The sequence below is a fragment of the Nanorana parkeri genome, unplaced genomic scaffold (assembly GCF_000935625.1).
Source record: "Nanorana parkeri isolate BGI_ZX_2015 unplaced genomic scaffold, ASM93562v1 scaffold516, whole genome shotgun sequence".
Taxonomy (NCBI): domain Eukaryota; kingdom Metazoa; phylum Chordata; class Amphibia; order Anura; family Dicroglossidae; genus Nanorana; species Nanorana parkeri.
Genome location: NW_017306784.1, coordinates 858,638 through 872,967, shown reverse-complemented (window position 1 = coordinate 872,967; position 14,330 = coordinate 858,638). Strand labels below are relative to the sequence as shown.

Here is a 14,330-nt window from a genome sequence, read left to right as displayed (position 1 = left end):
ATTAGGATCTGAATTGCTGTTTGTCACAGAATATCATTTTTGCAGTCTTTTAAAGCTATTTTGATATGCAGGACAATGTTTTGTCACATCCCAGAACTGGAAAATCCCAGGGACTCAGGGTCATTTTACATACGTGTCAACTTTTGCCTGCATCCAATCAGATGCTGCCACTGTCCAGGTATTCAACAACCGGCAGTGGGGCATCCTCCATCCACTCGGGGCTGAGTGGGAAAAAATTGGAAGAGTTTAGGGTCAACGTAATACTATGGATTAGACAATGAAGCGTTATATCCTTGTTAGTCTTGCTCTGCCTCGGCTGTAGTTTTTGGTAAGGATGTTATTTTGCTGTTGATCGTCACTTAATTTTCCTTCTATTAATCTGGATTTTATATTGTGTGAAGGGGCCATATTTAATATACAGATGTTCTGATATCTGTATACCTGTGATTGGAGGAGGAGAGGGGATTTCACATTACCACCACCTCCTGTCCTCCTTCAGTTAAATAATGCATTGTATTCTTTGAGAAAATATAAGGCATTTTGTAAATGGGCAAATAGTGAGGAGGGGCAGGGATGAGACTGGAGCATTTCACTGTTCGAGGTGCACCCTCTCTCCCTACAGTGCCCAGAAGACCAGTGTTATGTGTAGGAGCCAACATCCTGCGTAGTAAGATTTTAGTACTTTTCACCAGTCCACCACACATAACACAACTTTTTAATGATAATATACACACCCAGGGAGATTGGCATTGAGTGAGTCACTTGAGGATTCGTTATCAAATGCCTGTGCATTCATTTTCTAACACATTATTTTCCTTCTAGTGGTAATATGTGAAGCACCAAATGTACTAAGTGATATAACAATTGAACCACAAAAGGACGAGTACAATTATTTGGATTCTGTAAGCTTTTCCTGCCGGAAGCCTTTAGAAATTGCGGGTAATGCATCAGTACACTGTACAGCAGATGGGACTTGGAGTTCTGATTTTCCCACATGCAAAGGTTAGAAATATGATCTTTTTGTACTTTTTGTTATTGAATTTTTAGCTTGGGATTTAAAGGTGTTTTTTTACATTTCACAAGAAAATGGTTAATGTGATTGTAGCCATTGTAATGCACTTGTAACAATACAGAGTATCGTCTGTAATACTTTTTGCGTACCTACTCTCAAGAGCCAGCCGACTGCTTGTATCAATGCTTAGGGCCTTTGAGAGGAGTACTGAGGAAGGGTTCTGAGATATTTTCTGAAAGCCATGTATAGTACCCTGCCTGCATTGCATAGTGATGCACAGAGACCCGGTAATGACTTCGCTGGGCCTAAAAAAAGGTGCGTAATAAAAATGGAAAGATTTAAAAATGTAATTGGCATGTTGATGAAGGGGAAAGGAGGAACCAGTGGAGGCAAATTTAATGTTGAGCTTTAAGGGATGATATGGCAACCTTCTTTTAGATTAATGCATAGTCCACATGCAGTTAGTGGAAAGGTGATCACATTTAAGGGTAGGTAAACCCAAACTCTGAACTTCTTATTTGGTTTCTAAAATGTACTGTTGAAATTGTTTTGTTCAAAAAATAACTGTTGATTCTGCCAGAAATCCAATGAAGGTTTAACTTCCTGCACTTTCTACCTGTGCTGACTTTTATCAGTTACTACTTAACCCTGCTCCTCTGTATGGAGTAAAGGAGGGGAGGTTTATGAAGTCCTTTCCTTAGAGTGACAACCAGCACTTCTCCCTAAATGGTGAGTAAGCAGTGTCACCTTAAGATAGGAAGTGTGTTGCTGGCAGAATTACCAGGTGAAAATAAAAGTGAAAAAAACACCCAAAAAAGATATACAGTTATCACATCTAATGACGGGTAAGCTGCAATATCATTTTGTTTTTTCTTGGGTTTAGATATGATTAAAGGAGAACTATGGGGTCAGGGGTTTTCCGCATAGTTCTCCTTAGGGTAATGGGAGGACACAAACTAGCGTCCTCCCGTCACCCTAAGCTCAGTATATCGCAAGCTACAGCTCGCGGTATACTGAGACGCCGCAGCCGGAGCTGATCCCGACATCGATGTCGAGATCCGCCCAGCTGCGTGAGTGACAGCTGGCTCTGCCTACCTAGAGGCAGAGCCAGCTGTACCCGCCCTTCTCCCCCGTCCGTTCCGCCAGTCAGCGCTGGCGGATCGGAGCGGGGGGGGGGAAAGTTCTAAATATACCCCCCACCACCCCCATCGGTGTATCCCGCACACTGAAATACCTTCATCTCTGCTTCTAATGTATTTGCTGTTCTGTCCTGCACAGCCTTTTGTGCCTAGTGTGAGTGGGCTCTGCGGCCCCACTGAGTAAGACCGGGTTATATTTGAAGGGCGGCTTCACTAAAAGTGAAGTTGCCATGTAAAAGCGAGACTCTCAGCAAACCACTAAACATAACATTCTGTGAAGCCAATTATGTTGTCTACATGCATTATCTACACTAACATATGTGTATTTAGCCAAGCTTTTTACTTTAATCTCCACCTACAAAAAGGGTTCTTTACTGTAAGAACTGGAAATACATCTTCTGTGTGACCTTGCTCTTTTTTTACCCGACATAACTATGTGAAAAATAATGTTTTGTATACAGAATTAGTGATCCTTTGATTAAAGTTTTGGTTTTGTGATAATATGAAGACCTGGTTAGTGGTTATACTGTATAGTGCAGCAAAATACTGTCATACATATTCTTCCTCAATTCTTAATCTTGTTTTCTTTTCCTCTAGTGTCAGCTGTAAATTGCCCTGATCCTCATGTGCCAAATTCAATTAGAGTGTCTGGGTTTGTTGCTCCACATGGACTGAATTCAGCTATAACGTTTAAGTGTAAAGAAGACTTTGTTCTGAAGGGATCCAGTAGAATCACATGCAACATTGATAGTCAGTGGGAACCCGGAATTCCTGAGTGTAAACGTAACTATACAGTATTTGGGAAAAGGATGCTTTATTACCTTCTTATGATCAAGTGCAAACTAAAGCTGATTCTAGATGTGATCATCAGTCACCACATCCTTCCCCCTTTTTTTTTATTTAGAACAACCTTCCTACAATTCAGTCTCCATCTCCATTCTGACTTGCCTCGTTCTGTTTATTAATGAAATTATTGTCTTTTGACCTCTTTCCTGCATGATCAGATATTCCCTGGATCAACAGTCTATGGCAAGGGTGGGCAAACTCCAGCTCCCTCCCAGCTGTTGTGAAACCACAAATCCCATTATGCATCTGCCTCTGGTAGTCATGCCTGTGGCTGTCGGTCTTTCAATGCCTAATGGGATTGGAACTGCCACCACAGCAGGAGGGCTGGAGTTTCCCTACCCCTGATCTATGGTGTTATTATAGATCAGGGGTCTATCATAGACCCCTATTGATAATTCATTTAGATGGCTGCACTACACTCCAGCCTTCAGGCAGCAGGATGGATCCTGACACTGCGTCATCATATAGTGGACAATTGTCCGCTACATGCTGAGTTTTGGGTCACAGGAGGCCATAGTTCTCTTTAAAACAAGCTTAATAAATAGAGTCCCCTATTCTGTTTATTTGTCCTGTGTTTTTATGGATGTGTGGTGTCCTGGATCGCCTAGAGCAGGGGCACCCACAATTTTTCATCTGGAGATGAATATAGTGGCGAGCTCAATGAGATCTACCAACGAAAAAACACCTGCATTTAGGGGCATGGCTGTGTATTGACGTCAATGGCACCGCAGCCACGCCCCTCACCCGCAGTGCGATTGCAGGCACATAGTACTATGTGTCCCCAGTTATTTACTAACACTGGAGTGATCAGCTGATCGCTCCAGGGTTTGTCCTGCACAGAGGACCAGTACATATCACTGATATGTACCTATCCTCCACCGCTTGGCCACGCACACAGGGGGGCTCAGCTTTTTCTCTGGATCCCCGCTGCTCTCCTGGGCAGAGGCAGCGAGGGATCCGAGGAGAGATAAAAGAAGCGCTGCAGCCGCGGGGGAAGTGGAGGACGGAGCGCAGTGAGGACAGAGAGAGAGCCGTCGGCTGTCAGATCCTGGCTAAGCGTCTCTCTCTCTTCACTGCTCGGCCTCACTTCTGTGCTAGCGGCTCCCTCCTCTGCCGCCGGCCGCAGCGCTTTGTTCACTTCCTCCCGGATCCCTGCTGCATACAGATGGGGGGAGAGCAGTGGGGGATCCAGAGAAGAAGCCCCAGGACATCGCGATCTACCAGTGATCGCTACGCAATCGACTGGTAGATCGCGATCAACCTTATGGGCACCCCTGCTCTAGGAGGCCCACAAAAAGCTACTGCACAAGGTAGCTTGAGATCTCCTTTACCACCAAGAAAAAAACATCTGCCAAGAAGCTAGTTTCTACAGAGGTAATCTCAGATCCATTTTAGGCTTCATTGACTGGACTCTGCTGGAACCCACAGTTCCCAGGACTTTTCAAAGTAATTTGATTCTTATTCCCTTTTTGTTTTGCTGTTGTATTTGTCTATTTTCTGTAGGGTTGCACAGATACCAAGTACAGTACTCGGTACAAGTACGAGTACATGTACCAATATTTTTGAGCTCCACGACTAGACTAGAGAAAAATTAAAAAATTAGGAGGCCGCTGTCATTTGTAAGGGGCACACGGAGCTCCCGGGATTTGTACATCTCTGTTTTAATGTACGATTTTGTTTTTATAAATATAAATAAAGGGATGCACAGATACCAGTTTTGCGAGTACGAGTACTGGTATTTGCCGAGTACTTACAAGTACGAGTACTGATACATTTTTGTTTATTGTCATGTGACAGTTTTTCTAAAACAATATTGACTAATGATTTCAGGACAGTGGTGGAGCGCCAGAGCCAGGTCCCAGCTGCAACCTCTGCAACCCTGGTAGTTCTCATGAAAATGCCAAGTATCGGCACTGGTACTCGAAAAGTATCTGTGCATCCCTAATTTTCTGTATATGTTTCTGCACCTTTTCCTTTATTTAAAACAATCCTTTAGAATCGTTAAGCTTATATCTACGCTCTAAATAATTTGAAGAATCCTGGTCTCCATGAAGAGCACTACCATATTGTAAAACCTGTTATATTCCTGTCTGGACAAACAGCGAGCATCACAGGCATTGCTTAATGTTAGAATTGACACAGCGTTTGCTGGGAATGGCAGCTATTGTTGGTGTTGGTAAAGGGTTAGCTGCAGTGTTAACCAACCCCAGTGGCTATTGTTCTGTCTGCTGGCCGCAGACTGCTGCCCCCCAGGCTGGGAAATCTCTGTGCAGGGTAAAGCTGAGAGTGGTATTGTCACATATTGGTGGCAGCACTGTGAGATCTGAACTGCCGCTTGTCAAAATCTTGTCACAGAATATAATTATTGCAGCCTTTTATAGCCATCTTGATGTGCCGCTGTAAGTACATTCTCAAGATGCCCAGATATGCTGAGGTTAGTGTGTCTACCCACAACCACAGATGCACCCGAATGATCTAGGTAAAATGTTTGGCATTTTCTAACTTTGATTCCTCTTGAAGGAAACACAGGAACATGTTTTTCTCAGAGGGTAATTAAAAGGATTTCACTAATTTCATCTTGATGCTGCCTCATGGAATTCTTTGGGGGTAATAATCCTTACAATTGTCTTTATGGGTTATGAGTGTTTCTTTGCTTAGTAATTCAGACATGAGATTACTATTGTGAAACAGTTGTGCAGTCATTTGTTTCATCTAATATGGGTTGGTACATTAGCTATTGGTTGTATGCCCAGTAGTGTAGATCACTTGTTAGAAAGTTCTACAGTATTGTGTGCAACTGACATCTATAGGCATGCACACAGGCCTGGGCACACCCTAATTGTCCCGAGTGCAACACCAAAAACCGCAACAACAGGTGCTGTGTTTTTAGTCACTGAGCCACTGGAGAGATCACAAAGATCTCTCTGTGACCATCTCAGCGATACAGATCTTCGGGCTGCTTACAAGTGATCTCGGCGACATCGCTGGGATCACTTGTACAAAACAAGTGGCGGCTTCCCCGCTGCACATTTAGCACTGCTTGCCCAAAACAGGGATACTGGGTTGGCGTTCTCGACAGAACACCGGCACTAAATTGTAAAACTGAAGCGGCTGCCTGAGGTCACGTGCTTGCTGGGGACCTCGGCAGCCTTCCTGTTAACCACACGGTGCCAGTTTATAGTGCCTTCCCATGGCGGTGGGGGTGTTGGGTGTTTTCTTGCACCGGGGCCCAGAAGTTTCTAGTTACGCCTCTGGTCACCGATATAGATACCGGTATCTGTGTCGGTGCATCCCTAGTTTTTTCTTTATCATTAAAGGAGAACTATGAGGTGAGTGCTTTTCACTCACCTCATAATTCTAGCCAACCTGTGACAATGAGACCGGGACAGTAGATCGGGAGGTGAGCAAACACATTCCGGTGTTCGCTCACCTCTCGATCCTGTCACGGCTCTCTGCCGTGACAGGGAAGGAGCTGGATTCCCCCCTCCCCGCTCCGATCCTCCACCGATCCTCAAACGGACGGGGGAGGGGGTGGGTACAGCTGGCTCTGCCGCTAAATAGGCAGAGCCAGCTGTCACTCACGCAGCTGGGCGGATCCAGACATAATTGTCGGGATCCGCTTCAGCTGCGGCGTCTCAGTATACCGCAAGCTGTAGGTATACTGAGCCTAGGGTGACGGGAGGATGCTAGTTTGTGTCCTCCCGTTACCCTAAGGAGAACTATGGGAAAAAGCCCTAACCCCATAGTTCTCCTTTAATTGAGGGCACACTAGGATTTAGTAAAACAGATGTGTGCGTTATGTTGCTGCTTTCAGGAGATGGACACTGGCAAACAGAAAAAAAAAACATTAAAGGGCAGACCGCTATAAGAAAAGTCCAACACATTTTAGAAGACCAGTGCAGGTTCCAGCACATGCTATTGTCCATGTTCCTCTGCATAGAATTGCAGGCAAACATGCATTAGCTTGAAACCATGCACGAATTAGCATGAAGGCACATGCACAAATTAGCATGGAGGCGCACACGAATTAGTGTGAGGGCATGCATTAGCGTAACTGAGTAACTGTGAGGGGTTATACGGAGCTGCACATGCCAGCCTTTTCTCGTGTGAATGAGGCCTTACAGAGTGGAGACACCAACACCAAAGGCCCATTTTTGCCACACCTGTGTGACAGGTATATATAATTAAAATTTTTAGAGCAGGATCCAATCCTGCACTCGTCAAGAATAGCTGAAGGGTTAAGCTGGCCATACACCTTACAATTAACTGCAGATTTTCTGTGGTCCGATGAAAAAGGTGCAACAGATTCCTCCATCTACACTTAACTGTGTGGATGGAGTAATCTCCACCTGGGTCAATCTGTTGCACTTTTGTCATCTGACCACAGAAAATCTGCAGATAATTGTAAGGTGTGTGGGCACCTGGAGTGAAGGCCCCACCCACACTAAAGGCCCAATTTTAAAGCACCTGTTGTTACTTTCATCCAACGTCTGCAAAAGAGACACCAGAATTTATCCAAAAAATCTCTAACCTTGTTCCGAGTGTCCTAAAATGTGGCGTCTTCATACAGGCTGCCTCCCTAAGCAGTTTACAAGATTAATGGAAAATCAATTACCAGCATTATAAATGTAATTTCTTTTATTTATAAATGTCAGTTTTGCTGCAGCAGGTTCTACACATTGTACAGATGTGCCCCCCGCCACAATATTTAAAGGAATTTTTATGTTTCACTTTAAGCAATGTTAAAATCACTGCTCCGTTAAAAACATTATTTTTGAGAAGTGTTTTTTTTTCATTGATACATGTCCCCCAGGGCAGTACCCAGATCCCCATTTCATATTTATGGCCAATAACTTACATATACTGTAAGCCTTCAAAATGGGGACATTTGATTTTCAGAGTTCTGGTCCCATAGACTTTCATTGAGTTCTAAGTTCTTGTATGAACTTTTTCCCTGCTCTATTGTTATTGCTAGAACCAAACTCAGGGGTGTTCAGCCCATCACTAGTTGTAAGCCTTCCCATGTGCACCTTGCTACAAAGGCTGGTTATAAATTGTGCGGTTACCATCTATTTTTAATTAACAAGTGCACTTGAACATTCTTATTTGAAATGAAAAGCTATCTTGGGTTTTACAATCTTGCCTATTATTTGGAAAATACTATTTTGCATATTAGAAAAAAGTATGTAAACAAAAATTAATTTTGAAGGTAAAGCCTGGAAACGGAGGTTCAAATTTTGGGTTCAGCTTAATAAAAATGATTATAAGTTAAACTTTGTAGTATGCATTGACTTAATCAGTATCCCCTCTCACAGCATCCAAATGTGATAAAATGTGGGAACTGCAAGAAGAAGCTAGAAAGTGTACATCGACCCCAGATGAGTGGATCAAGTATCTGCAGGTGCAGTACCTCTTCCTTCAGATCGAGAACCTAAAGCTGGATATTGAAATTAAGAAGAAAAAACTGAGTGCTGAGTCTACAACTTGAGGTTCCTCTTCCTGTTTCTCAGGGCAGCATGCCATTTAGTAAGGGCCCACTTCCGAGAGCGCTGTTTGTCTTTTTGTGTTCTTTTGAGTCTACAACTTGGCAATGAAAGACAGATTAGTAAGAGGCAACACACAAAATGTCACATTATTACCTTCTTGTCATTGTTCTCATTGGACTGCAGATTTATAAAGCTACTATGGGCAATTTCTGCACTCAAGCTCACCATATTTCAACAAAGGGGGGAATAATTCAGATAAATCTTTCTATTGGAGGTAGAGTTTGCTAATTTTTTGCCACCTAATATTTTGGCCATAACTTAGACCACCCTAAATCTGGGGTAATCTTTTTATTTTGAACAAAAGGCAGGTGGTAAAAAATCCTTTTTGTAGTTTTGTTTTCCATTTTGTCTACCTTTCACTAAGGTTTCATTGTAATGTCAAACTTATCACATGGAAACCAGGCAATATTAATAAGTAAAACAGGACAAAGTGCAGAAAGGGCACGCTGTACATTTTAATGATCTTTAAAACAGACCCGATAGATGTTAAATTCTGACATTTTGTGTATTTTTCTTGCAAAATATGTAACTGTTTTTGTATAGCATACAAAATAAAATTACATTTTGATTTATGCTTTGATTTTAAGAAACTTCAATGCCGCTTACAAATTTGCCATTTGATCATACATGTAGCATATGGCATGCATGTGCAAATATTTTAAATAAATGCTTTCACTGATGCAAATAAGTGTCATTTTTTTATTGTGCCACCAGATATGTATTTACTGAACAGTAACTAAAGAAAAGGTACATTGAAAAACCTAATCCATAAACTGAGGGTGTATCAATTGGCATTTATTCATCTCTCCCCATCTCAGACATACAAGAAATGACAGATGATGAGGGTGGATTTATCTTTTCCAAATGTAAAGTACTGTATATGATAAATTTTTCATGCTAGCCAATGCCCATCTCCCCAACTAGCGGCAATTACTATTTCACTATTTCCTCCACCTGTCCCAGAAGGTATTTGCAGTGCTTTGCACTTGTCTCCACTGGCACAAATACAAGTCCTTAGTACTGAAGTCTCCAGATGGAGCGCTGACTATTCCAGTTTTCTGTGTGCTGAGTATTGCTGAGCAGGTCTATTGGGTTACCTAAAGACCTCTTCCATGAAATTTGTCAGACTCTCTTGATTGAGCCTTGCAGCCCTTACTTGTAAGAAGATAGAATCAAGATTTCTACAAACCATGACATTTAGTTTTTCTCATGCTCCACTCATGTGAGATAAGTGAGATGGATTAAAAGTCCATTCACAACCCTTATCACTGAGAGATCTCTCCACCCTTTTGGTGTCAATGTTTGGAGTTATTTTCGGTTCTTTAGCTACCCCAATAAAGCTGTTGCCTTTGTCTGAATGAATGTGTTTCACAGGGCCTCGGGTAGCAAGAGAACATCTAAGGGCGTTTGAGAAGCCAGATGTGTCTATGGACTGAATAACTTCAATATGAACTGCTCTGATGGTCATATAGGTAAATATTGCTGCCCAGCGCTTACTGTTTGACTGACCACCTTTAGTGTGGTGTGTGATGACAGGTCAGGGACCAAAAACATCAAGGCCAACATTGGTGAAATGGGCATCTGGACTGAGTCTATCAGCTGGAAAACTAGCTAACATAACTTTTTTTGTCTGTAGCATGCCGCAAAGCTTCCGGTATGTAACACATTTGAAGATCACACTACTCGCACATCTTTTAGCTCCAACTATTCACAAGCCAGCAGCTCGTAAGGCCCCTTTGGTACATAGTCGTCCTTGGTGTTTGACTTGAGTGCAATGTACTTGACATCTTTTAGGTCCATGTCCATTTCTGATGTAATAAGCTCTGCTAGCTCAACAGCTTATACTGCAGCACAAAGTTCTAGTCAAAGTTCTAGTTTAGGGATAGTGTGCTCAGGGTGTAGCACCAGTTTTGCTTTTCCAATGATAAATCCTATGTGGCATGGTGCTGTAACATCTACAGTAGGCAACAGCTGCTATTGCTTTGACATAGGTTTTTGGCTTTGTACTTTGTTTCTAAGCGCTTTACCTTAATTTTTCTCTGTCCCCTGTCTTTAAGCACTTTACCATAAATTGTGACAGGGCTGCAAATCTTAATTGACCATACAGGCTTTTAATTATAGACAAGACACCTCTGTGAATGAAAGGTTTCTCTGTCTATTTGGTGTTAAAGGAATCAGATTGCAAGTTCCAGAGTAGACCAAGACTGTGTTGAACAGGTAAAGAGTCTGTCCCTAAATCTAAATGTCTTAGATCATTAGAGTGGTCTTGGAAAGGGAAAGCTTTCATTACTTCTTTACTGTTGGAGGCAAACTTATGAAGCCTGAGATTGGAGCAGGTGAGCATCTGCTGTGCTCTTTTGAGGAGACTAATTGCAGACTTATTGGAAAGTAAATATTCTAAAAAGTCATCTACATAAAAGTATTTTTCTATGAATTGTCCAGCATATGAGCCATACTCAACCAAACCAAAGAAATCTCAAAACGTTTCGGTCTTTTTCTTTAACAAGGAAGCAATGGAACATCTGTTGGATGTCAGCTATGAAAGCAACAGAGTATGAGCGAAAATGTAAAAGCACTCCCAAAAGTTTGTTTTTGAGGTCTGGTCCTGTCAAGAACACATCATTTAGCGAGACGCCCTCGAATTTGGGGCTAGATTAAAATACTACTCTAATCTGACCTGGATTTTTAGGGTGATCGACTCCAAATATTGGTAGGTACCAGCACTCCCCAGAGTCTTTAAGAGTGGCAGCTATTTTTGCATGTCTGTTCTCAAAGATTTTCTCCATGAAAGAGACAAAGTGGTCTCTCAACTCTGGCTTTCTTTACAAATTACGTCAAAGGGGGGGGAGAAACACTTCAGTACTTGTTTTCTGTTATTAGGTAGGCATCCCCCTGTGGTCAGAAGGGAAGAGGTGCAACCCAGCATTTTGTGTAATCTTTGACTAGTCCCTGTTCCATTATTGCTAAAAAGAGTTTATCCTCAATAGCCATTGCCACTTGATTGTCCCCTTTCCTTCTTCAACAGACTGTACACCCTAAAATAGTCTTGGTCACTGTCACAGGCGAGGTTATCCCTTGAGGACCTACAGTATGAAGGGACAAGGCAAATGGGTAGCCTACGGCAATTCATTTATGAGGAAATGATTGTGGCATGGCTGGAAAAAAAGAGGGATGTCCATTATCTAGTGTACTTGTAAGCATGCTGCTAACAGGTAGGTTTGTGCTTGCTTCTTAGGCAGACATCGCCTATAATGACCCATCCGAGGTCCAACTTCTTGTCACAGGGAGCATTGTGGGGACCATTAATCTTAGCTCTTGCTTTGTGAACTTGTAAAATATATTTCCCAAGGAGTAGGATAATCTGCCAAGTTCTGGTATCCGATGCACTATACGTGTCAAGTGTGGGTGGTGAACCGCTGCATCTGATGTAGGGATTTCAAACCTACGATCAGGGATCTGAATGCATTCTATAAGAGTTAGTATGGACAGGCATATTTGTCCATCAATAGACTCAACACTGTAGCCAGATACTCTCTTTCCCACCGTCTCCACTATTCCTGCACACATTTTTAGGGAGTAAGGAATGTTGCGACTTTTAATTCTGAACATATCAAAGAAGGCTGAGCTGACTAAAGACTTGTTACTCTGATAATCAAAGATTGCATAAAGCTTAATGGCTTTGTCTTTTTGACCTGCTGGGTAGACTCTGACTAGACAGATTTTGGAGCAGGACCTGGCACCTATGACTCCTGTACCTTGTACATTGTGAAGTGATCTCTGGTATAGTTGTAGCAGTGTGATTTTCCACCCCACCATGCTCACTAGTGATGTGAGTGCATTGTAAAGTCCATAAGGCTGACACAGGGTGTAAAGATGTGTTTCGTGATCTCAGTGGTCACATCCTGTATGTTTTACACTGACCTTACAGTCCTTGGCAAGGTGAGATGTCAATAAGCAGCACTTGTAGCAGATGTTGTTCTCCTTCAGGAAGGCTTTGCAGTCTTCCATGGACTTTTCTCTGAAGGCTCTGCATTTCAGAAGAGGATGCGGCTTCTGGTGAAAGGGACATTGCTTACCAGGATCTTTGACATTTGTCAAGTTAGAGGAGCTGGCAGACTTGTAAAAAGAGAAGGAGCCACATTCGTCTTGTGTACTGCTACTGGAGGTTTGTGAGGGTTAAGCCCTGAGGGAGCGACATGAAAGTGTAAAGTCAAAATTAGGATAATTTATTTAGCTTGCTGGTGCAAAAAGTCCACAAAAACAGAGAAAGGGGGAAATCGAACATTGTATTGTCTTTTAAATCTGAAGCCATGTGTGATCCACTGCTCTTGTATGTTTTAAGGTAATTTTGCACAATGAGGTGGAATCTGTTACTATTATTAGCCGTACTGGCCTGGACCCTGTTGGATCCATTAGTAGAGGATCTCCTGGAAGTCCTGGCTGGGATTCTCAGAGGAGAACAGTAGACCCCAAAAGGTATTCTGAGCTTACCATAACAACACTTCTGGCTGTGTCAAGGAATGCAAGTTCTTGTAAGTCCCCTGCAGATTTGGCTACCCGAAGCTCCATTGGCAAGTCCTTTAGTTTCCTAAGTTTACGATAGGCTTTGTTAGGTATTTTGGGGACGCTATGAAGTCTGGTGAATAATGCACACTCTATTGCTTCTGCTGAGCCATAACACTCATCAAGTTTATCCCAGATCATTTTAAGGCCAGTCTCTGGGTAGTTTATATTTATTGCCCTGATCCGTCTGGCATGCTCAGCGGACTTGTTCCCAAGCCATTTGATGAGGAGGACTATCTCTTAATTACATAAAGGTTGAAGCCTATGACAGCATTTTGGAAGGAGGATCACCAGGCTGTGTGTCTGTAAGGCATCTATCATAAGTGATGTTACTTTGCCTGTAGTTCTCTTGTGTGCAGACTTGAGGCATTTCGCTGACTTGAGGTTGTGCCATAAAACACCTTTGGTTTGTCTCCTTGCTTTTTTCTTTGTTGCTATTTGGCTTGGAGTGTTGATAGATGTAATCTAAAGTGCATTGCGGAGGACCTTAGGTTCAGCTTCTGGGCCAAGTACATTGCTGCTAAGGATGTTCAGGTAGCAAGTACCGTACTTGGTACAAGTACAGATACTTTTCCAGTTCCAAGGCTAGACTAGAGGAAAAACTCAAAGGTTAGGAGGCAGCTGTCATTTTTAAGGAGCATACTGATATATATATATATATATATATATAAAAAATGTGATGCACAGATACCATTTTCTCCAGACCAGGTACTGATACTTGTCCAAGTATTCGCAGATACAATTACTGATACATTTTCAGGACAGTGGTGGAGCGCCAGGGCCCTGTCACAGCTGCAACTGCTGCAGCCCTGGTACTTCTCATGAAAATACCAAGTGTCAACACTGGTATCTGAACATCCCTAATTACTGCATCTACTGAGTTTAATATCAGGGTATATGACTAATTCTAAGGCATCTACTTTGGCTATGACAGCTGCTGCTTCCCTCTCTATAGCAAGTCTCTCTAGGTCTGCTTCTGGATAGGCTTTCTGCATTTCCATAGATGCCTCTAACTGCGCTTTCTCAGCTTCTAACTGTGCCTCTTGCTGCACCTTCTCAACCTACCTCTAACCATGCTTTCTCTTATTTCATCTGCATTTCTTGCTCACAAAGGCTGCTCTGGCTTTCGCGGCTTCAGCTTTTGCAGGAGCGATGGCAAATAAATTACTTGCGATGAGGATTTAGAGGAACCAAAAACTTGGGACCTTGTTTTGAGTGAAGATG

The 14,330-nt window shown here is 42.6% G+C and overlaps 1 protein-coding gene across 1 annotated transcript in view; it reads left to right on the top strand.

The window, feature by feature from the left end:
- The window catches only part of LOC108790950 (complement decay-accelerating factor-like), a 39,261-nt gene extending 30,776 nt beyond the window's left edge, over window positions 1-8,485 (top strand). The window contains exons 7-8 of the mRNA XM_018561313.1: window positions 823-1,002; window positions 8,313-8,485. Of these exons, the coding sequence (XP_018416815.1) occupies window positions 823-1,002; window positions 8,313-8,485 (353 nt within the window). The remainder of the gene's footprint in view (window positions 1-822; window positions 1,003-8,312) is intronic.
- Window positions 8,486-14,330: the final 5,845 nt, after the last annotated feature.